Source organism: Camponotus floridanus, unplaced genomic scaffold, assembly GCF_003227725.1.
Source record: "Camponotus floridanus strain SB8 unplaced genomic scaffold, Cflo_v7.5 scaffold1, whole genome shotgun sequence".
Lineage (NCBI taxonomy): Eukaryota > Metazoa > Arthropoda > Insecta > Hymenoptera > Formicidae > Camponotus > Camponotus floridanus.
Genome location: NW_020229214.1, coordinates 8,443,113 through 8,465,620, shown reverse-complemented (window position 1 = coordinate 8,465,620; position 22,508 = coordinate 8,443,113). Strand labels below are relative to the sequence as shown.

General features: G+C 36.0%; 6 protein-coding genes and 3 long non-coding RNA genes across 15 annotated transcripts; 4 read left to right on the top strand and 5 right to left on the bottom strand.

The window, feature by feature from the left end:
* Positions 1-297: 297 nt before the first annotated feature.
* On the bottom strand, positions 298-1,606 carry LOC105251434 (succinate dehydrogenase assembly factor 4, mitochondrial). 3 transcript variants are annotated; one of them, XM_011258261.3, is made up of 4 exons: positions 1,493-1,606; positions 968-1,218; positions 782-880; positions 298-670 (listed from the first exon to the last, which is right to left on the bottom strand). In XM_011258261.3, the coding sequence occupies exons 2-4, from the start codon at positions 1,017-1,019 to the stop codon at positions 501-503; spliced, it is 321 nt and encodes a 106-aa protein (XP_011256563.1). In that variant the 5' UTR covers positions 1,020-1,218; positions 1,493-1,606; the 3' UTR covers positions 298-500. The 3 variants fall into 3 exon arrangements, with proteins under 3 accessions (XP_011256563.1, XP_011256565.1, XP_011256564.1); XM_011258263.3 differs by having other exon boundaries at positions 1,307-1,605; XM_011258262.3 differs by having other exon boundaries at positions 1,467-1,605.
* A 755-nt stretch (positions 1,607-2,361) lies between these two features.
* On the top strand, positions 2,362-4,204 carry LOC105251435 (probable protein phosphatase 2C T23F11.1). Its single transcript, XM_011258264.3, has 4 exons — positions 2,362-2,953; positions 3,092-3,297; positions 3,368-3,593; positions 3,701-4,204. Exons 1-4 carry the CDS (start codon positions 2,767-2,769, stop codon positions 4,039-4,041), a joined length of 960 nt encoding a protein of 319 aa, XP_011256566.1. The 5' UTR covers positions 2,362-2,766; the 3' UTR covers positions 4,042-4,204.
* A 106-nt stretch (positions 4,205-4,310) lies between these two features.
* Positions 4,311-7,727, bottom strand: LOC105251437 (ADP-ribosylation factor GTPase-activating protein 3). 2 transcript variants are annotated; one of them, XM_011258265.3, is made up of 8 exons: positions 7,419-7,727; positions 6,942-7,133; positions 6,707-6,838; positions 6,586-6,618; positions 5,594-5,893; positions 5,248-5,519; positions 4,817-5,162; positions 4,311-4,683 (listed from the first exon to the last, which is right to left on the bottom strand). In XM_011258265.3, the coding sequence occupies exons 1-8, from the start codon at positions 7,500-7,502 to the stop codon at positions 4,426-4,428; spliced, it is 1,617 nt and encodes a 538-aa protein (XP_011256567.1). In that variant the 5' UTR covers positions 7,503-7,727; the 3' UTR covers positions 4,311-4,425. The 2 variants fall into 2 exon arrangements, with proteins under 2 accessions (XP_011256567.1, XP_011256568.1); XM_011258266.3 differs by lacking the exon at positions 6,586-6,618 and having other exon boundaries at positions 7,419-7,726.
* Positions 7,728-7,936: 209 nt separating this feature from the next.
* On the bottom strand, positions 7,937-9,387 carry LOC105251438. The gene is made up of 7 exons (XM_025407851.1): positions 9,218-9,387; positions 9,069-9,132; positions 8,874-8,986; positions 8,582-8,798; positions 8,376-8,509; positions 8,106-8,267; positions 7,937-8,039 (listed from the first exon to the last, which is right to left on the bottom strand). Exons 1-7 carry the CDS (start codon positions 9,385-9,387, stop codon positions 7,937-7,939), a joined length of 963 nt encoding a protein of 320 aa, XP_025263636.1.
* Positions 9,388-9,772: 385 nt separating this feature from the next.
* Positions 9,773-11,926, top strand: LOC105251439 (MIT domain-containing protein 1). 3 transcript variants are annotated; one of them, XM_025415484.1, is made up of 5 exons: positions 9,773-10,205; positions 10,289-10,468; positions 10,730-10,968; positions 11,414-11,610; positions 11,710-11,926. In XM_025415484.1, exons 2-5 carry the CDS (start codon positions 10,345-10,347, stop codon positions 11,870-11,872), a joined length of 723 nt encoding a protein of 240 aa, XP_025271269.1. In that variant the 5' UTR covers positions 9,773-10,205; positions 10,289-10,344; the 3' UTR covers positions 11,873-11,926. The 3 variants fall into 3 exon arrangements, with proteins under 3 accessions (XP_025271269.1, XP_025271262.1, XP_011256573.1); XM_025415477.1 differs by having other exon boundaries at positions 10,278-10,468; positions 11,710-11,925; XM_011258271.3 differs by having other exon boundaries at positions 9,773-10,468.
* Positions 11,927-12,134: 208 nt separating this feature from the next.
* On the bottom strand, positions 12,135-17,355 carry LOC105251440 (protein inscuteable homolog). The gene is made up of 5 exons (XM_011258272.2): positions 16,440-17,355; positions 15,871-16,185; positions 13,695-14,120; positions 13,312-13,519; positions 12,135-13,230 (listed from the first exon to the last, which is right to left on the bottom strand). The coding sequence occupies exons 1-5, from the start codon at positions 16,727-16,729 to the stop codon at positions 12,247-12,249; spliced, it is 2,223 nt and encodes a 740-aa protein (XP_011256574.1). The 5' UTR covers positions 16,730-17,355; the 3' UTR covers positions 12,135-12,246.
* On the top strand, positions 15,014-16,938 carry LOC109609991. The gene is made up of 3 exons (XR_002192549.2): positions 15,014-15,415; positions 15,507-15,629; positions 16,868-16,938. It is a non-coding gene; the product is annotated as an uncharacterized LOC109609991 (long non-coding RNA).
* Positions 17,356-19,846: 2,491 nt separating the features above from the next.
* LOC105251441 lies at positions 19,847-20,733 on the bottom strand. Its single transcript, XR_889206.3, has 3 exons — positions 20,665-20,733; positions 20,445-20,554; positions 19,847-19,927 (listed from the first exon to the last, which is right to left on the bottom strand). It is a non-coding gene; the product is annotated as an uncharacterized LOC105251441 (long non-coding RNA).
* A 238-nt stretch (positions 20,734-20,971) lies between these two features.
* LOC112639957 lies at positions 20,972-22,443 on the top strand. 2 transcript variants are annotated; one of them, XR_003123783.1, is made up of 3 exons: positions 21,158-21,176; positions 21,292-21,474; positions 22,192-22,443. It is a non-coding gene; the product is annotated as an uncharacterized LOC112639957 (long non-coding RNA). The 2 variants fall into 2 exon arrangements; XR_003123782.1 differs by having other exon boundaries at positions 20,972-21,474.
* Positions 22,444-22,508: the final 65 nt, after the last annotated feature.

The window sequence follows — 22,508 nt, the reverse complement described above, 5'->3', positions numbered from 1 at the left end:
TTAATTTTATTAATAAAACACTGTCGCCAAGATTTGCGAAGCAAATACAGTATAGACTACTTTTAGGGAGTCAATACGTTAGATATTAATTTTCTAGATGTATATTGTGATGCTTTTCTTATTATCCGTTAGATCAAGGATCGATATGGCTCGGAAGAACTGATCGAGAATGAAAATGATAAAATCTTACGATTAATTAATCTACATAAGGCTTGATAAAATTGTGCGTTAAATTATCGTGGTTCATGTTTCAACAAATTTCATATATTTTGATAAATTAAACAATATCTAAATTATCCTAACTTTGTTTAGACGAATTAGCACTAGATAGCGATCGCGATAGAGACATTTCGCAATACAAATTTATATATTTATATATTTACAATTTTTATTCTATAAAATAGAGATCTTTTTTTTACGATGCATCGATAATTAATTCGTTAACGTAATTTCTAACTATTAACAAATAATTTATATTTTTTTCTAAGATGACAGAGGGTTTAAAAGTCCGTCACACGACCCTTTCTCTCCCAGTCGCCATAACGAGTCGGTTCTGGTCCGCGAGGACCTCCGATCTCTCCTGTTTCCGGATTCGTATTGTTCGGAAACGGTTTCAAGGGTTCTTTCTCCTGATAAGGGTGCTTGTTTTCTTCCAACTCCTCTAGTTTCTCTGTTATATTTAAAGTGTAATCTCTTTAGTTCTTAATATATAAATAAATATTGGGCATTCAAGCATTTTATAATTTTTATACTAACATATAACTACGTACGATAATCTTACCTATGGGGGTGCGTTCGCGCAATTTTTTTCGAAATTCACGTAATCTCGGACTCTCGCCGACCTCGTCCACGCTTTTGGATGAGAATAAACGTGCGAGACCTTTCAAAAAATCATACAAAGATATGTGTAATAATATCGTTCGTTAATTTCGATGGATACAGAAACGATTGATGCTTTCGTTTGTACCTTTTAAATGCAATCGCGAGCTTGAAATCGATGCACGAATAATTCCCGCCATTCTTTGCTCGCGAATGCGAATTCTTTTTCTATATTTTTTTTTCCTTGAAAATACAAGATCCAATTCAACTGATATGTCTCTATCTCTTCATCGATTTCACAAGATGAAATGTGGGAAAATTTTTGCGAAATACAAGTTGAATTCGTCTCAAGGATATCGACTCGTGCGCACGTGTCCTGAGTTATTTCTCTCTCATAACCTAGAAAATTTATTTATTTAAAGTAGCAAACTACTTTTACATAAAACTGAACTTTTATTATCTAAATAATACGGTATATATTCCGTACACTTTTAAATTATTATTAATTTTATAAATTCATATATAACTTGTATGTAAAATCAGGCGTTATATTCGTGTATCATCGTCGATAAAAATGCTTTTGATAGAAGAAAATCCAAGATTACGTCTGTCTCTCATTGATTCATTTAATATTATATAATTCTCACGTATTTATTCTTAACATTCAACGCACTGTTCCTTGAAATCGCATCGCAGTTACAGTCGCGTAAATAAACAAAAAATGTAAACGGAGCTGTCATCTGAGGCTGAGGCTCTCCGGCCACTTGGAGTGTGCTCAAAAATACTCCTATACGTGGAATTAGAGAACCTCTAGGAGAGAGAATGGACAACTGATCAAGCTTTTTCATGATTGGCTGGCAGAAAATGTATCAATTTTAGCTATTGCGACGCCAATGCAAAATATGATGACACACAAATAGGACACACATGACACACATATATTAACCTATTTGTGTGTCATCATATTTTGCATTGGCGTCGCAATAGCTAAAATTGATACATTTTCTGCCAGCCAATCATGAAAAAGCTTGATCACATGTCACATGATCAGTTGTCCATTCTCTCTCCTAGAGGTTCTCTACGTGGAATAAACTATCGTTATTGACCAATCAAGAGCAAAGATTTCTCTCCTGATTGATCAACTGAATGCTCGTAAGACGTTCGAACGCATCCCATAAAGATCAGTCTGAAAATTAAAAAAAAAGAAAATTAATAAAAAAACAAAATAATATAAAATAATATAATAAAAAAACAAAACAATATTAACACAATGCACACCCACAATACAAATTATTTATGCTAAAAATGCGTATACATATAAATTTTTCTTCTCTTTCGCGCGGTTTTCAGTTGCCGAGCGACAATTCTGACAAAACAATAGGGTTTTTGCATTTCTTGCCACGTTCATCGTTATTTAATTCCCTGAACATTTTTGGCAAGAAAAGGAAAACTGTTGAGAAAAAAATTCACTCGAGCGACCCAGAAGATTTTCGCCATCATTCGGAAACTCCGGGCGAAAATTGGAGACGTGGCATCCTTGACATGGATGACGTCAACTGACAATACGTTATCGACGCGCGTCATCAATCCAGATCAGCTGATCATCTCTGGTCGACGTTTGCTCGCTCGTAACGCGGGCTATTTTCCTATGGCCGGTTGGAACGGACTAGATTTGACAACCGAAGGGAATTAAGTGCACGAAAAACTGTTAGGTTATGAGATCGGAGCAAAATGAAGATCGCCTAAATCGATGACAATTCACGTATCATCGCGAGTCTCCTCGACAGAAAATTCTGCAAGGCGATAAAGAGTCTAAACAGGAGTATCACAACACACACGTATAACATGGATTCGTTTAATTCCAAATCACTTAAATCTGTCGCAGCATGAGATCTTAAAGTACTAAAACGCGCGTTATTCGCGAACGATATCGATTAGGGGGAGAGGATGGGACAGACGCTCAGCGAGCCGGTGACGAAGAAGAAGTCGGCCTGCTGCCGAGACAGTAACTATCGTGTCGGTAGCTCCTGCATGCAAGGATGGCGTATCAAGATGGAAGATTCGCACGTGCACATACTCTCCTTGCCAGGTGACCCAGGCACTGCGTTCTTCGCCGTCTATGATGGGCATGGAGGTACGTAAACGTAAATATTTCCCTCTGTACAGAATAAACAGGTTTATTGCTCAACAGAGTAATTCAATTTTTTGTTAAACAACCGCTACGTATCCATAAATCTGATATTTACATGAAAATATCTGTATACTTTTACAGGTGCAACCATGGCCCAACATGCTGGGAAACATCTTCATGAATATATAATTAAAAGAAGCGAGTACAAAGCTGGCAATATTGTGGAAGGTATGCAGCAAGGTTTCTTAGAGCTGGACAAAGCCATGCAGAATAACGTGACCCTCAGGGATGAACATGCTGGGACCACTGTCATCGCATTGCTTATCAAGGATAACATTTTGTATAGCGTAAGTCGTTCGTTATTTTGAAGGCGATTCGTACATTCGAATACCTGATCTGATTGGAAAAGCTTTCTAGGCTAATGCGGGCGACAGCAGAGCGGTGGCGTGTATCGGTGGCAGGACCGTGCCCCTTAGTCGAGATCACAAACCCACATTGAAGGACGAGCGCAAGCGAATTGAAGCAGCGGGCGGTTTTGTCGAGTATAAGAGGGTGAATGGCAATCTGGCGTTGTCCCGCGCGCTGGGGGATTTCATATTCAAGCGAAACGATCATAAGTCAGCACAGGAACAAATTGTGACTGGTAATAGTAACAGGCTCGATATAGTGAGCTAGAAAAGCTTCGATGCAACTTTCAATATATGCTCGCGCATATTGTATGTTAACAAATTACAAATTTCTCGTGCACAGCCTTCCCCGAGGTACAGCAATTTCCTATAAGCGAGGAATGGGAGTTCGTTGTTTTGGCGTGCGATGGTATCTGGGACGTGATGACTAGCGAAGAGGTCGTCGATTTCGTGAGGACGCGGCTAGCTCAGACGAAACTCGGCGACGCAGAGTCATATCGCAACGTTACGGTACGTCCTGAAGAGATCTGCGAAGAGCTTCTCAACTGTTGTTTGGCACCGGACGCTCTTATGGGCACCGGTTGTGACAATATGACAGTGATACTTGTGTGCTTTCTTCATGGCAAACCATGTTCGCAATTAGTTTTGCGTTGCCAGGACTTGCCACCGAGTATAGATCTATAACTATTTTAGATTTTAGAGAAAGATATAATATTTGACCTAAATTATTGTTAAGTATATTTTACTTTCGTCGGTGTACCTTGACTTTTGATATAGTGATATTTGTTATGCAATGTATTACACAATACACTGGCTCTGTTGATAAAGATGAGCGGATGTATATTTATAAAACTCTTCTTATATTTATATTTTCGTCCTCGAATCTGCGTAACTCTTGTATCGCGCTCGATTTATGATCGTGTCGCGCAAGAATACGTGCGCAATACACAGAATAAGTTATGCAAAAGCTCAATTATAAGCTTTTATTTACAATTCTGAACAATGGACAAGACTGGGTCCGGATAATAGATATTATAACAATTTTCGTGAGACGCAAAAAAATTTCGTTTAAAGTCCATAACGATCTTGTATAGAAGAAACAGCCGCATTTGCAAGCGAGCTGAGTCTTCCGGCAACTTTGTTTACACCTTGACGCACACTCTCTCGGACATCGTCAAGATCTACGACACCGGCTCTTCCCGCAGCTAGACGCATAGACAACGAAGGTGTGGGCGAAGTCAACGTCGAATTTTCGGTACCGAAATAATCAGCCGACGAAATGCTAGATGAGCCCTCGAAGCGACGTAAATTATTCTTACGTTCCCACTAAAAATTTAAAAGGTACGTGCATATTAAAGAATTATTAAAAAGAAACATATTCCAAACAAAATCCTAGTAAAACATAATTAACAAGAAAGTTAGATAAGTTGAAACATAATAAAATATTATATAAACTCACTACATTGTCGGAAGTACTATCTTGAAAATATTGTTCCGAGCTAATGGCCTTGGCGCTACCAAACTTTTTTTGAGCTTCTCCCTCGATAGTAGACGAAGGTTTCGCGTCACTCTTAGCGTTTATGATACGACTCGTGGGGACCAGTCGTTTAGGCGGTTCCGGTTCCGCCACTACCACAACTTCATCACTGCGCGAAGACGATTTGTTGTTAGCGTAAGCTGAGTAAAATTCATCTAAGGCAAAAAAAAAGTCCGTATCCCCTGACACCACTTCCGGTGTTGACGCTATAATTTTGGACTCTTGTGTTATTGTCTTCATGTCACCAAGAGCAGAGTGACTGGCACCACTAACAAGAAAGAGAGGACTTTTGCATAACATGGATAAAGTCATGTTAAATAAATTTCACAGGAGGGGGAGCGCAAAGTTCGTACCTCCGTGCATTAAATCCCATTCCAAGCCGTTCTGCCTGTGTAGCTTTTAACGGATCTAATTGCTTCGTTCTCTCTTCCACTTTCTTGGCTTGTTGAGTTAAATTTTGCTCGTACCGCTGTGCTAAACGCGTGGCGAGCTCCTCTTGCTCTTCTTTCGTAACTTCCTTATCTTTTTCTTGTGCTTGTTTACGTGCTTCTGCAACGCTCTTTTCTAATTCATCAAAATTGGTCTTCACTCTTTGAGCTCCTAAACTGCCAGTTTTTTTTCCCAACTATAATTAAGTTAAAGAAGCGATAATAATTGCGATTTATCATTATATTATTGTTTCACCATAAATGCACTTACACCACCAGGACGTTTGGCTTGTGCAGTCCTGCAGCCTATAGTAGGTTTCCTTGCAGTTTGTACATTTGAGATAGGATCGAAAGGCTTTATGGAAGGTCCCAAAGAATTGGAAATAATTTCTGATTCTGCTTTTTTTTCTGCATTATCAATGTTTGGCACAGTATTAGATGTGAGGAATGCCTTTTCTTCTATTGAAATTACTGTTTTGTTTTCGTGCAAATCTAAATTTTCATGTTGTTTAAAGAAATCTGGCTCGTTTGTTTCTTCTGGCACTATCTCTGTGCTTTCATCTAAATGCAGCTGTAAAAGAAATTATTATATTTATAGGATATTCCCGAAATATTTGGCCAAACATCACTAGTGTGTCATGGCACTATTTATTTCTTTCTTTTACTTAATATCTAATAATTATTTATTTACATTCCTTTATCTGAATAAATAAATATTGTTATATCTTAAATATTTGACAATTTATTCAGATAATTGAATGTTTTTATTAATTTATAATTAGATTCTAACATAAGAAGCTTATATTTATATTTGCATAGTGATTATATTTTTATGATATTTTCTTTTTTATGATTAGTAAACTTCTCTGACAAAATATAATCAAATATTTACCTTATACATAACATACCCATATACACACACACACATTATTAGATATAAGCAAAAAGAACAAATATATTATCATATTGAAATGCATCATATCATAAAAATGTACATGTGTATATACGATCTTCATGGTGAATTTGTTATAATGATGTAAAAGTGAAAACAACACTTTTGCAAACATCAAAATTACACACATTTGAACAATTTGATGAATGATTACATATACTAATAATTGCACACCGACATTGAATAAAAAAAATTACATATGTATGTATCTATCTGAGAAGTAAAAACGTGATTTTTAGAATGCCATAAGCAGATGTTAGTAAAATCCCGAGAAAAAATATGAATTGTAGAAGAACATTTATTCAGCTCACCATTGTTTTATTTTTTGACGTAGAAAGGAAAACCTATAATTATCATGTTTATAGTTATGTCGGATCTCTAATAATGTCTCTATTGTGAATACAATATTAAATCCGTCTGATAATCTCATACCTTTGTACCGTAACGATGCATTGCTTTAGCAGATGCTTGATTTAATGTTTCCCTGTACATCATAGCCGCACGCGAATTATATTTCTGCTGAGCATCAGTTGTGGTACAATTATGTTGTGTAAAGAATTTTCTCTAAAAATTAATAATATATGAGACAGAGTTAGGCAAGACACATATTGATTGAATTACAAATCATAATTTAAACAAAAAAGGGGTATAAATTGCGGAAACTAACAGCATTGGCATTACCACCCAGTTGCATATTTCTGAGATGCAACCATGTCCAATTTGTGTCAAGTTGGGTAGATTTGACAAAGGTGAGATGCACGCCCAGGCCACGATGCACCGCCGAACAGTCGATGCACAAGAAGACTCCATACGTCACGCTGGCCCATGCTGGATTCTTCGCGTTACAATCAAAACATGTCTGAAAGAATGAAAGGAATTATTGACACATATTCTGAAATTATTAAAACACCAATCATTGATGTGGAAACATGTTTGTATTAATTGTACATATTTTCACAAAATATATATTCATATATGAATAATACAGCTGTTCTACAGTTCGGATGTCATCGGGATGATCCGCTTTCTGTGTATGTGTGTGTGTCATATGATTAAAGGAGAAATCCTCGAGAGAAATTGCAATCGTATCGTTCAATCCCATGATTTCCCGTACATTTACTGCCGCTTTAAATCGGAGACAAACCTTATTGGTTGGAATGGCCCGTAGTCTCTTGAAAATTTCCTCGATTTCTGCCTTACTGGGCGTAGAATCTGCCATTTTTGACATGTTGTCAACGTACGTCACGATAAAATTGTAGGACGCGTGGCGAAAGCTGGTTGCTCGGCGCTGAGGTCACTCGAGCAACGATGCGATTCTTCGAGAAAAAGGAGAGAACACAGGATGCGTAATTAATGCAATAAAAAGCATACGAGGAAATTACAGTGTATCGTCGATAGCGGTGGACAGGCATGCAACTATTTGCAGGCACAAATTTGTGACGCTAGACTATCCTACATTATCGAACTTAAGCTCGCCATCTACTTTATTATCAATCGCACCAATGCATTTTACTTTATCGACTTATCTAAAATGTAAACAAATCAACGATTGCACTCCTTTATCGAGATCTTTTATTTTAAAGTGATAAAATATAAATATATACACGCGTCATACACGAACGAATAAAATGATACTTCTTTATGTATGTATCTTACAATACTTCAACATCTTTTTTTATCTATGGACCCATCCATAGATCGTTGCCCCATATTCGGTGAATCGCTCACGTTCACTTCCTCTTCTTCCACTTCCATACTGTTCAATCTAAAAGTATCAGAATTATCGCTGTATTCTGCGAAAAGCGTGTATGTTCCATAAAAAAAACCCTACTCGTCCTGTTCAAGACTGTAGAGCATTTGAAAACCGGCGTCCAGACTGGGCGGAAATCCCTTTTCGGGATCGAGCAACTGTAAAGTCGGAACTTCTCTATATACATTTCCGAACTCGTCTTCCTCGAATTGTAGCTTGCTAGTTGCTTCGTCTAGAACCATCCTGAAAAATATCAATTAATGTCATTTTGATGTAAGCAACATTTACTTTGTTTAGAAAATTGTCTACAACTTAATATATGCATTCTAATACATAATATTAGTAAGTTGCCTCTGTTTTTCCATCGTTTCTTCGACCTGCTTCCTCATATTCTCTTCAAACTTGATGATGTATTCTTGATAATAGTCATGTAACGCAGCTACTCCTCCCATACCTGTTTCAAGCAGTACTCTCTCCACAGCATCCTAGTGAATATAAGTTTACCATGTAAATATTGCATAAATATTTTTAAAAATTATACATTTTTTTCGTCTTACAGGAAACCCATGATCCTTCTGTTCAATCGCTGCTTTTAACAACAAAGTCATTCGTCTCAGAAAGTGATCTGCGACATCGGTGAGTGTTTCTATAGCAATGTCCGACGAGTTTTCGAATCCAATGTGAGCCAATAAAACAGTCACAGCATATCTCAATAAATTCCGTGCAGTTTGTGGCATCAAATGATGTATAGTGGAATAATTTTCAAGTATATTTCTGAAATGATACAATTAATGATTATATAATTATATGTGTGTGACATAATTTAAATTGAAAATACAACAAAAATACCCTTTTGGCTGATAAGGTAGAAAATGAAATAAATTTTTTAAAAGTATATTCTCTTTTGAATCTTGCGACTCTCTTTCTATAACAGTCATGTTTCCAAGCATAGTTCCTTCTTCCTATAAAAAGAAAATTATTATTTTTAAGCAATATTATTACTTTTGATAAATATTTGAATCAAAAGATATTTCAATCCTATACCATTGTTCGTAATTGTTGATGAAAATTTATGGTATTTAATACATGTAAGTTTCCCATTGGTAATCTACAATGAAATAACATTGACAGTTTTCAACATTAGTTTAACTCATTATTTCGATACATTAGTATTGTATAAATATCACGCTCACTGTAGATATTCAGGTTGCCTGTCAATCCGATAGTCGCAATCAGTATTATTTGAATCATCCATAGCTTGTCGCCAGACATTTTCTATAAGATCTGGTGTTATTATTTCCTGTTTGAGCATCTCCCGTGGTAATTCTCCCCATAAACCACTCGAGCTTTTGCTAGACTTCATTGTAACTTGAAAAATATACAAGAAAATATTATTCATTTAGCATTTATATTTGATATTAATTATATATATTTGATATATATTAATTTATACAGATGAATTTATAAGTTAATATAAAAATTACTTCTCCTTAATTGTTAAATTTAAATAAATCCCATATCTAAAAATTTATAACAAGCCAATAGATGTTTGATAATTCCTTAAAATAATGAGAACATTTTTGATTCACCAAACAACAAAAAACAGATGTGGAAAATACATTTCTGTGTCAGCGGAGCACTTTATTCGAAATGCATTTAATGACAATCCATCAAATGACATCCTTTGGAAATTCCCGCCTAGTGATAACCGTCAGTCACGTGCTATCGCGTCAGCGAAACGCAGTCTTTCGTGTCAGTTAAAAAACACGCGATAAACAGCGAATGCTGGGATTTTTCCAAGGCCGTAGACTCCGTAGTCAGCAGTTCCCCCTTACCTTGCGCGAAGGTGACGTATAAGGTTCTTTCCCCAGCAGTATTCTCGCGCGTCGAGCGGTCGCAGGACGATTTCACACTTCGTCGACGAGCATTACACTCTCGTGATTCCCGATTATCTAGCTAGGTTAAAATCCCTCGCATTCCATATATATCATGCGACGCCATGTTCGGACAGTACTATTCCCCGAGCAATCGCGGGCAACTTCTCGATACATTTGAAATTTGTACGCGAGGAGAAGGAGGAGAGACGCGCGCGAAACGAGATAAAGGTGCCAAAGGCGCGCGGAGCTGTCATTAATCGTCAGGTGCCTATATTCGCTCGCCTCGAGAATCGTAACAAAGAAGGTATCGCTCCACGCAACATATATATTCATTCGTGTTATTGTACGCATAAAGATAGTAATCAGTAGAGATTAGATAAACAACAGATTAAGCGTCGTGGGAAACGGTTTAGAAGTCTTTTAGAAGATTACCTGACAGAGGAATGATGGAATCCGCGGCGGTCTCGGTCTTGAAGCGAGCGGTGGAGATGGATACGAAGGAACAATACACAATGGCGTTGGTTTTATATCAGGAAGGCGTACAGATACTTCTCGACGCTGTAAAAGGTGTGGTGTATACGATATTTTTGCCCAGATAATCAAGTGATTATGTAATCATGTTGTTGCCAACAATTGTATTATGGTCAACAATTTTTGGCGGTAATACAAATTATTGACAATCCCACAAACAGTTGTTATCTGGTTATCTGGGTATGTTTCTCTATTTCTTTCTCTCTCGCGCAAAATCTCTTACGTTAAAAATGCTATTAGCGTTAATATTAGTATCCTTCATTAAGAAGTTCAAGAATCGATAATAAAACGATGCAGAGTCAAAGGAAGCCTACAAGACTGAGTACCTCACAACCAAAGCCAAAGAATATCTGGACAGAGCTGAGACAGTGAAAAAACTAATTACTGCGAGGAAATCAGCTGGGATATACAGGGAATTGACTAAGATCGAAAATGGATCAACAGGGCATGGCTATGCGAGTGTTTTTGGCAGATTCCTGGATGGTACTGTCACTCATATCAACATTGAGGATCCGTATATACGAGCCTTTCATCAGGTATGCTTATGCTCTGTATTTCTTGCATCCTGTTTGTATTATAAAATATTTTAAGATAGTTTGCAAGTTCATAGCTTTTGCTGAATTACATTTAAAAATATATGTTTAATCAATATAGTTTTGCAAATTAATTCTGTCAAAATAAACAGCAAATTTGATAAGTTGTCTATTTATACAGCTGTCATTTAAACTTTAATTACAAGTTTCTTTAAAAGAAATTATTCAAGATCCAATAAAAAAACAAAAATTTTTTAAATAGAGTGCCAAAAATGTATGTTTAGTAAAATAAAAATACAATTTTTTTTTACATGTCTGAATTTTTTTATTAATTTTTGACTAAACATTTTATTCAATTTAGCAAGCCTGCAAAATTTTGTATCTTTTCCTAACATCCTATAGATTAATTTAAGAATTTATTGTACTAATTGTAGTCTTTCATCTACAGTGTCAGAACCTGGTTAGATTATGCGAACTGGCTATTCAAAAGTGCTGTGCATTGTCAAGGATATCCTTGCTTACTACTTACGAGGCAGAGGAATCTAATCAAATTGCTAGATTAGCAGAGTTGAAGGAAAGTTTAGCTTCTCGTAAGGTCTCTTTTGATTTCTCTTTTTCTGAAACATTGCACGACAGACAAATTACGTAAGTCTGACAATATAATTATTACATTGAAAAAATTTTGCTCTTATGTTTTTTTTATCAATAATCCTTTATTCAATAATCCTTTATTTTATTTCACAGATTGAGTAATGGATGGGTAATAAAAATCGGACGTGGATTAGACTATTTTAAAGCGCCAGAGGGCAAATTTGTTCTCGGTTCGTGTGATTTAGAATTAAGACCATGCTTGGAGACTACTGTAGACATTTTTCATAAGAATCAGCTTCAAAATGAAAGAATATAACATCAATGACAATAAAATATGGTTAATATTTTTTTATACAGTTTTCATTAATATATTTCGTACATGTATATACATATATTATGGCACATTTATTGTGTGTTAATGATAAAAAAAATCTATATTTTTACAATGTCCTTATCCTTGCGATATACGAATTGCATAGAATAAAATATATTTGTACATATTTAACAAAAATACTTGCTTCCTGCATATTATTCTTATAATATAAAATATAACTACATAGAGATCGCGATTATAAAATGTGTGAAATATATGTACAGACTTCTTTTTTATGTTATGTTATATCTCGCAATTATTTTCAATTGCATGAATCCTTTTGTTATAATAAGTGTTCCTTTTTCCAGACCTTTTCCTCAGTCCAGTGTGCTGTGATCCTTTGCCTTCGCGATCCCGATTTGCTTTGCGGCCTTCTTACACGCTCGTCTCAACGACCTGGTGTATTTTAAGAGACCTGTTCCGACCTGTTGCGTCTCCTCCTCTTCTGCTTGGAAATTATTGACCCTGCACTGTCCTGTCAGACAATCTCCGCCACCAACTGCAACAACTTGCCTCGCAATCTCCGGTTCCACACAAAGCCTCGTCAGCGCGGCCGCCGCAGTGATCTCCAGCCTTCGGTATGCGTCTTCCAAACCCGGTGGTCTCATGCGGAGAAAAGAGACCAGAGCCACGGAGGCTCGCACTCCAGCCAAATGCGACCGACCCTCGGGAACGCGCGCCAACTCGCCGATTAGCGCGGCGACTTGCTCCATCAACCAAACGTTATCGCCGACGGATTTCTTCACGCTTCGCAAGAGTTTCCTCACACTATCCTGTTGCAATATGATCCCCGTACACAGTTTCGATTTTGACAAGTGATTTAATGCCGCGGCAGCCAGCAGCAATGTTTGAGCGCAATCGGTACTCTCAATTAGTCGATTTAGAGCCGGAATTAAGAAATTCGCGAAAGGCTCGAGGCATGGCAAACCCTGCGCGTCGGTCCACGGTGCCGTGATCTGCACCACTAAGGCAGTAGCTTCAGTCTTCTCCCTCTCGGAAGAGGATTCTAGGTTCAGAAGATCAGTCAGAATTTCAGGACCGCCGTCTCGAGCAAAGTGCTCGATCGCCGTCGTGGAATTGCATATGCTGGCTAGAGCGCGTAATGTGATAGCGACAAAATCGTTTGAAGGTGCTCGACCGGTGCTTATAAGACACGTTAGGAGAGCCTTTATACCAGAACATCGAGCTATGCTGTTTCCCGCGCGAGGATCCGATAATCCTAAAGCCGTCAGGGCCGCTAGAGCTCCTCTAGCCACGCTGTCATCTTGCCGCGGAGTCTCCTCAAGACCACGAACTATTTTCTATAAAAAAATTATTTATATACAATTAATTTACGGCTACATTTTGATAAATATAAGCTACAAAAATATAATACAACCAACCTCGATGTAGAAATCCAAACGCGTGTCAATCATATCATTGACGTACGTCTTCATATTTTGCAACTGCGCTAGTATGCTCTTCAGACTACCCTGCTGAATCCTGCGAGGTGGAGGAGCTCCTAACTGGGAGAGGACCGAGAAAGCGGCCTCCTCTATGCTACGAAGCAGCTCCATTTCGAATTTGCCGCCTTCCAGCTGTATTATCTTCCTGGTAATTATTAACGTAATATAAAATTGATTATTAATTATACTTATACAAAGATTCTATTATTCTTATATAATACGATATGAACGATTTTATTTCTTATTTCTTTATAATGCGTCTAATTTTATATCAGTGCGTCTTCCGATATAATACGAAGAATTAAAGAAACCGCACTCACTCGACGATGCTTCGATAATGTTGCTCGAAACGTTCCGCGGTGACTAGAAGTTTGCTCGCAGCGGCAGTAGCCGCGGAAGACAACATCTTGAGATCTCGCGCGTGAATCCCGCCGGAAAACGCCATCCGACTTCGCGGCAAATTCTTGCTCTGCAGTGTACTGCCGCATTCATTCTCAGTTTCCATAGCGAGATCGGTCAACCACACTCTCAAGGACGACGATTGACGATAACTCCTGGAATTCAACACCTCCCTGCCAGCAGCGATCACATCCGCCGCAGTATCTGTACCAATCGTCCGCGATCTCGTTACTGAAGACAACTGAATACTATCTTCCGGCGGTTCGGACGCATATAGAAAATCGCCCAGACATTCGTCCTCCAATGAAACGGATACCTTTGACGCATCGCTCTGCTCCTCGTTGACTCTGGAAAAAAGGAAATTTATTTTTCGTAAGTTTTTGTAAAAAGAAATATATAGACATTTTATTCTGAAAACATTATTTAAAAGATATCTCTTTTTTTATTTAAAAGATATCTGTTTCGTCGTCCCCAGAATTACGTTACCTCAAACGAGCCATAATGATTCGACATAGGCCTCGATCATCATGTCACGGCTGCTGTCATTCTGCTCTCGCAAAACTCTCGCAAGACTCTCGCATCACAATGCAATATACTTGTCACTAATCGCTTTTTTTTCCGGAAACGATAGCCGGAGGCGATTTAGTGGAATGCGACAGCTGACTAATCGCACCGAGCTCTCCTCGAGAGCGCGACTGCACGCGATGACTAATCTCGCGTTGTTGTATTGTAATGCGTCCACCTGCACCGTATTATAAAGCTGAATTCTTCGTAGATTTGCTGTCGCGCGCCGTCGAAGGAGCCGCACGGCCGACTTCGACCTCGCCGGTTACCCCAGTCAGCCTCTCGCGCGCTCATTCATTTATGTATTCTTCTCGCGCGGCACGTTGTTGCGTTGAGTCACGTACGGCACGAATGGAACACGGTGACTAACGGAAAAATGCGTCTGCACGAGGGTATCGAGTAGTTAGGTTCAGATCCTGATTTCGTAACGCGAGCTCAACACCCGGGGGAACATTAGAAAAATGTCATGTGCTTTTCGCGCTACATGTAATTCGCAATAGAAGTTGACTTCATCTTTTATGGGAGACAGAGATGCAGGATACAGAATATGAAATTATAAATTAATTTTTATCTCAAAAAATTGTAAAGATAAGCGCAGAGGTATAGAAAATATATTTCATGAATTCAATTAGAAAGTCAAGTACTTTTTTTTTCTTTATAATTATCCCCACTTGTATATCGTTATACTCGAGATATTGCAAGTTCAACCTTGTGTGTGCGTTTCCGGCACGATTTACATGATTGCGTTATTAGCATAGCCGGTCGCCAGTGCTCTTTAATCAAATCGCGACAGCGATACGCGATCTGATAAATAATCACTCTGTTTGCAGGAAAGAGAGAAGCCGAGATTGCGCGTGTATTTCATTCATTTATCCATATCGAGAGTCGTACAGCGAGGTTTGAAAACATCTCTTGTTACACCATAAAAGATCAGATATTTCCGTATGAAAGGGCACAACTGCGCATACAATGGCCCAACGATAAGCCGAAGCGTCTTCATAATTCAAGGACTGATAATCACCTGATGCTCTCGAATGATTATCTCAGCCTCTGACGCATCTCTCGGATATCATGATTGGTGAGAAGAAGAGGAGACGATTCTCAAGCGTGTGTCATCGCTTACGAAATGATCTACGTGTGTTATACATTTATATATTTTATTATTTTAGAAACGCAGACAAGAAAATAATAATTGACGTGTCGCATTCCTATCGATTGGTTCACTTCTCCAATCTTATCATCATATTTCTCATAAAAATTCTTCGATTGCAAGGTGTGACACAATTTCGAAGGTAAATATTAACATGGTCATATCGATGGCGCAGCTTTTTCCATGGAATTTCAAACACGCGCTGAATCAGGGTCGATGATTCTTATATTTCTGATTCGGCAACGTGTAAAATTATGAAATGGAATAATTAAATATCGAACTCACGCGATGGACTTTCATTTATTACTTTAAATTTTTAATCAATGAGACATTAATATATTTCTTCTTCATTCACAATTAGATAAATGGTTCATATTCCTTACCTTTGTCTCCGCGATTGCTTGAAACGATTCTTCACGAATGTCCTGGAATGCTTTGGCGTGGACGTGTGCTTTGGCATCGACGGAGATCCATCTTCTAACCATGGCGAAGCAATCCCCATTGATTGCATTTTACGTTGCCTCATTCTTCTTTTTGACTTCCGTCGTGGAGTTATCTTTTCAGATGCTTCCGAGCAGTCTGATCTTTCGGAATCGGAGAATCCAGAATCTTGACTTCTGAGATCTTGGCTCAAAGGACTACATGATCTGTTTCCAGTAGCAATTTTGCGCTCCTCTTGTCCATCCATTTCCGCCATCCTGCAACATTGAAAATTTAAAATATTCATTCTTCATTTAATATAAATATAATATAAGGAGACACAATTTAATATATTTCTCTATTTTATCAATATAATTTTTTTCTCATTTTAGATTGTTTATTTTTATGTATTCTTAAACAGTTAATATTTTTAAAATAACAAAATGTATGTTTCTTTATTTTTAAAGAGAGATATTTTTTAAATTGTTAATTTTTATGACAATTATTATGATAGATTTTTTATTCTACGTACCTGCAATGTACAATACTTTCTTCGCCTGTCAACGAAATTTGACACACGTCTTGTTTTGGATTCTCTTCACTATCATTGCAGACACGTATCGCGGTAATATTCGCACCATCGATCGTGTCACTTTCCGATTTATTGGTAGAATCCTCTTCCTCTTCATTCTCTTTTTCACGATGTTCGTTAAAAGAGCGATGTAAAGGTTCGTTTCGTTCTATAAAACGATCGTCCTCCAGATCATGCGAAGCCATTTGCTCCCAGAACACTTTACTCTGATATCTCTTGAACGCACTCATGTTTTCACTGTTCACTTCATTCAATGAATCACAAAACACTCGCGCAATAAACAAAAACGAAGAAAAAGAGTACAATTTTTTATTTTTCAAAATATTTAATCTCTTGTTTTAAATTTCTTCACTTTATTATACCCGCAGGGCGCGTGGACGAACGAGGAAGTCCGATAAACGTCTGCGGGACCTCAAAGTGATGCGACCCAGGATGCAACGCTATGTTACTCCAACGGGGTGTTTTCACGACTCAGCGGAGCGAAACGACCCTCCCACGGTTGGTGGTCGCGTGGCTGCTTGGAGAACCGTATGGTGTCCGTCGCAACCCCCATAGGTCTGCTGCTTAGTGATGAGCCTCGCATGCGACACGTACTCTTCTTTTTCGGTAGATCCTGATCTTCGACTACAAACTTGACAAAAGTTCTGTTAAGAACGACCAATTCTCTATTCAGGTTTTAATAGATCAAGATAAGTATATTTCGGTTTAATTAAATAGACGAAAATCATGAAAACTCCGAAATTGTTTGGAGTTTTTTCAGTTAGAATTAGCTGCGATTGAGATTTTCACGAGTACAAGTGCACGAGTACGATTAGCGGCACGATTGACCTAAGCGCGTTAATGCTCCACAATTGACTGACTCTCGGGCTCGACTTCCGACTCCGACTTCCTTGTCGCGCGCGCGACTCGGTCTCTCCTCGCGTGCCTCTCCCCGCCCCAAAAGCCAAGTCGTGTGAAAACGCAGCGGAGCTCCTCCTCCCTTTTTGTCTACTCCATGGGGGCAGCTTGCACGGGGGCTGCCTTTCCCCTCATCTCACGCACACACACACATCATGTGCATGTCCATGCGTAACCGTCAAATCGTAACGAGGCACGCGTCCTCTTTCATGGGATGCGACGTAAGACCTTTAATTTAGCTTCATAGAAAAAAGGACATTCTTGTTTTGCAAATATCTTGCAAGTATCTTTAATTTTAACATAGAAATCTTGAAATGAGATTATATTGCGTTAATTAAATAAAAATATAATTGTTTAAATAATTATTTGCTGAATGAAGCTATTTTAAATAGTTCAATCAAGAGAAATATATTCTTATGATTTAAAATTTAATTTTCTTGAGTGGAAAGGAAATAATGTTAAATAGAAAATAACATTTTTAAATCAGAAGATAATTATTATAATTTTCTTAAAGTAGAATTAAATATTCTTATATATCTAATTATATATTCTTGAGATGACAATTACAATATTGACATAAGACTATAATATTGTTGGAATTTAAAATTATTAAATTCTTCTAAGAAAATTATAAATTGTTGCGTATATACGAAATAATGAACGCATTAATTTAAGTATATAAGTTTTGATTTGACACTTATTTTTTTTCTGTGTTAGATAGCTTAATCCATGCTCCGATATACAAAAGGATCTTACATCTGAAGACAATTTTTTTTATGAATGACATCACAGAATGATTGAAATATTTATATAGTTTTAATATTTTCTGATTAATAAAACTAATGTCTTTTATTTCTTTTTATATTATTTCTTTTTATTTTTTTTTATATGACTGTATTATAACTTAATTTTACGTTGATTAAACAATTCGGAAACGAAAAATTCGATAATTAGAAATTATAAAAGAAAAAAGAAAATGATCGAATTTGAGCTGAATGTCAATTAATTAACAAAATCAATTAATAATAATAAATATATATATAAGTAAGCAAGTGTGCATACATAAAATGCAGAAACATTTCTCGATCATACATTTTGATTATTAACTTAAAATATTGGAATTAATAATAAATATCAATATATAAAAATATAAAATAAAAAAAAGAGAAATAGAAGTTTGTGTGATAAATATAAGAATTTAACCAAAGATTTAATCTCTCGACAACTTTCAAAGAAAAAATGTGTGATACTCTCAAGTACAAAGTAAATTTAAAGATAATAAGTTACTTAAAATTCATTTTCAATAACCCATTTGCCGCGCTTTCATGATGACAATAGCTTCTGACAATCAAGCCTAGGCACAATAAGAAACGCAGGAAGACGCTTTTTATTTTACTTGTTAAAGGCGACAAGTCTTGTCTCCTCGAAGACGATCCGACATTGGCGTAACGATCGAAAAAAGGTTCAAAAAAAGGATCGGTCCTTCTTCAACTAGTTTGTAGGTGGAAGAAGATGTCACGAAATCACGCCAATGGTGTTTTTAAGGGCCAGGTGCGTGACTCTATCGTTACCCTGGTGCGCGCGCGATCGAACGGGGGTCCGACCCCCTCGAAAACGACTGTACTACCATTCTTCCCGGGTGCAGTGCGAAGGCACGCGTCATTCGGGACATCTGCGTATAAAACGCCTGTAGTAATGCGTCATGCGTGAGAGTTGATGAATCATTGTTGATGAATTGGACGTATCCGCGCATTAAACTTTAAAGGAATTTAAATAATTTAAAGAAATTTTCATGGAGAGTAATTAAAATTTTTTATGACTTTTTTATTTAGTAAAAAATATTGATGCTGAAATTTAAATCGATCCTTTAGTCGAGGACATTGATTCTGAGATTTAAAAGGCTCTGAAAGAAGAGGGCATTTAAACTTTCATGAGGGAAAGTTTAAATGCCCTTTACTTTGATTTCATTGCGACTTTACCGAAGACAAACAGTGATATTTACGCTACTGGAAAAAGACGTACATACATAAATCGCGAATTGTTATGCGTGATAGATGCACAATACATTGCAACGGTGAACGACCTGCCAAGGAAAAGCCTCGTTTACGAGCTTCGCGTTCTTCGTTAATTGACCAAGATCGAGGCTATCGATAGTAGGAAATACTGAAGTTGCTATGAAGAAGTAGTGGTAGCTAATGAAGAGGTAGTGGTAGTGTAATGGCATAATGGCTCGTCTCTTTATCGTTATTCCAGCAACAAGAGCGTTGGTCATGGCCGGTATTTCTCCTCATTGTCTACGAGCAATACACGTACACATTCGACGACGATGATCCCAGCCGCGCGTCTTGTAGAAGCGCGAAGGGGTCCTTGTACGACCCCTATTGTACCCCGAGTATGGATGGGGGACAGATGCGTACGAACCGTTATTTAAGCGCATGTATACGTCTGTGTACATCTGTGATGTTTGAATTTCGAATTATTTATTTCAAATTACATTTTGAATTTAGGAGGAATTCATCGATGATTGATTTCTGAAACATCAAAAGATATAATTATTCAAGGACATTATTCGAAAAATAAATTATATGATATAAAAAATTATAGAATCATTGAAATAGAATGTCTGAGAATATATATTTTATTATTGGAAATATTATAATGCATTATAAAAGTGTATATATATATATATATATATATATATATATATTTATTTATTTATTAATGTGTAATGTCTTTTAATTAAGATTAATTAAGATTTTCAGTTATATTTATTAATTCACAAAAATTGAAAAAAAAAGTTATTTTAAATCTATTAGCTAAAATCTATTGTATTATCTATTGTAGAAATTTATGAAATCAAAAGAAATGTTTTTGTTTATATGATATTTCCAATAATGTTTCCGTTTTTCCATCCTTAAGATAACTATAGAAGAATATACTTTTAAAATTTAACTATCTTCTTTTTTAAATGTTCTATAATTATTTATAGAGTAATTGAATTCTTTTTTTAATACATACTTTTTGAAATTCTGATAATATTTAACTTACAAGACAAATGTCAGACAAAAAATTAGAAACGCCTGTAGATATGCAATCCTCTTCGCAAACGATATACTTGTAACATGCGTACAGCAACGACGCATTTTACTTATAGCCTTCTAAAAATAATAATTTGATTAGAATGCTATATCTATCATGTATATGTAAATTATACTTTTAGCTATTAATCAGTAATGTTTTTCTTTTTCGAAAAAATACAGCAATCTACCTTTTGTAGTCAAAGACGGCCACTTCGATTGAGCTCCGATTAATTTAATCGTTGATTAACCTGCAGAATGACCAACAATAGAATCTCAAAATTTTTCTTATGTTAGATATGAAAATTATATCATTGAAAATTTTTATGTTGCCCTGTAAGTTAATTAATTAATTAAATAATTAACTCGGTTAATCCAAGTTTAGTCATGTTAGACTTGAGTAAATCAATTCTATGTTGAGCATAATAGAAAATTCATATTGAAATAGTTTGAGATTCAATCTAGAAAATAGATCATAATTAATATAATATTTTTGTCCCTATAAAATGAACTTTTCTATTGGATGTCGTATATTGGACAACGACAGTATGAATTATATAAGTACATATGCAGTTTGATATTACAGGTCGGCCAGTATTATCACTATTTCGTTTGAAGACGTCCAGCTCCTTTGACTACGTTGCGATGCATTTGCAATGAATTGGACAACTCACACTGGATCAACCAATAAAAAGATTCCCTGGTGAATTGGCGACGTGCACAATTGACATTAGCCTATTTGAAGATGCGCTCAACTCCGTTAATTGCTTCGTTTTGAGGGGAAGCCCCTTTTGGCATTAACTATAATTTTTTTCCAGGAAATCCCCTACAACCTCCCACAAGAAGAGGGTATAAATATCGCGACGGACACATATCGCGTTAGAAACCCGCTGCAATTCTGCTGCAAATAGAACGACCTTAGTAGACTGTCGACTATAATTTACTAAAGTCTTTGTGTAACTTTGTGACTTTATCCAGCAAGCAAGTTATTTGCTTATAAAGTAAGTTGGTCATTTGCTTCATTAATATATTTTTAACTTCTACATAAATTGTTTCTATATTTCAAAAAATTAATAATTTTATACTTACAAGTTTAAAAGTAATTAATATAAAAAAGTAATAGTAGCAGAGCAATATATAAAATTATGATAGTATATAAAATAATATTTTATTGTGAAATGTTTGCTAAAAGAATAATTTATTATTTATTACAAATTTATTAGAAAATCTATGATTTAAAAAGTGCGTCATTTCGAATATTAACAATTTGAAATATTATAATGCAATAGTTAAGAATTTAATAAAAAGTGTTAATATAGAGAAAACTATAAAATATTTTTTTATATTAAAATATGCTTAGTTTCGCTCTCTCTTTTTCTGTTAGTTACAGATTATAATTTTATTCATTTTAATTGTGTGTAGTGCAGTATATTTTATTCAATATTAATTTTTTACCCAATATTTGCCATGGAAAAATCTGTGATAATTATAATATATCTCTTAAATAATAAATATTAAATAAAAAATGAGTCCACTTTAAAATAAAACTACGTATAAAGTTTTTACATATTTTTTCTGTGATATTTTAATTAAACATACTTAATCTATTTTTACTTGTTCTCTTTTCTGTAATTTTTTTTCTTTGATATTTTTTTATCTGTAAATTAAAGATTTATATATGTGATTCAATGAAATTTAATTACTTTTGTCTTTTCTAGATGGACCCAAATCAAGCCAACCGCACTAACCAGTGCAATCCAACTCATACTCCAACTGGGCCTGGACATCAGGCAGGCTATAAAGGGTCAGCAACAAAAGCTGATCTTGATAATCATAGCAACCAACTGAATCCAAATCATCCACAATATAAAAAGTAAAAGCATATATATTTCACAGAATATCGATGGCATTGTATTTTACAAGTAATGTACATGCTCAAATTATGATATAAATGAATATGTAATCAGAAATATTTCTTTTCCTTTCTCATATCCTTTATTATCTCTATGTTTTTACATGTTCCTATTCAATATTC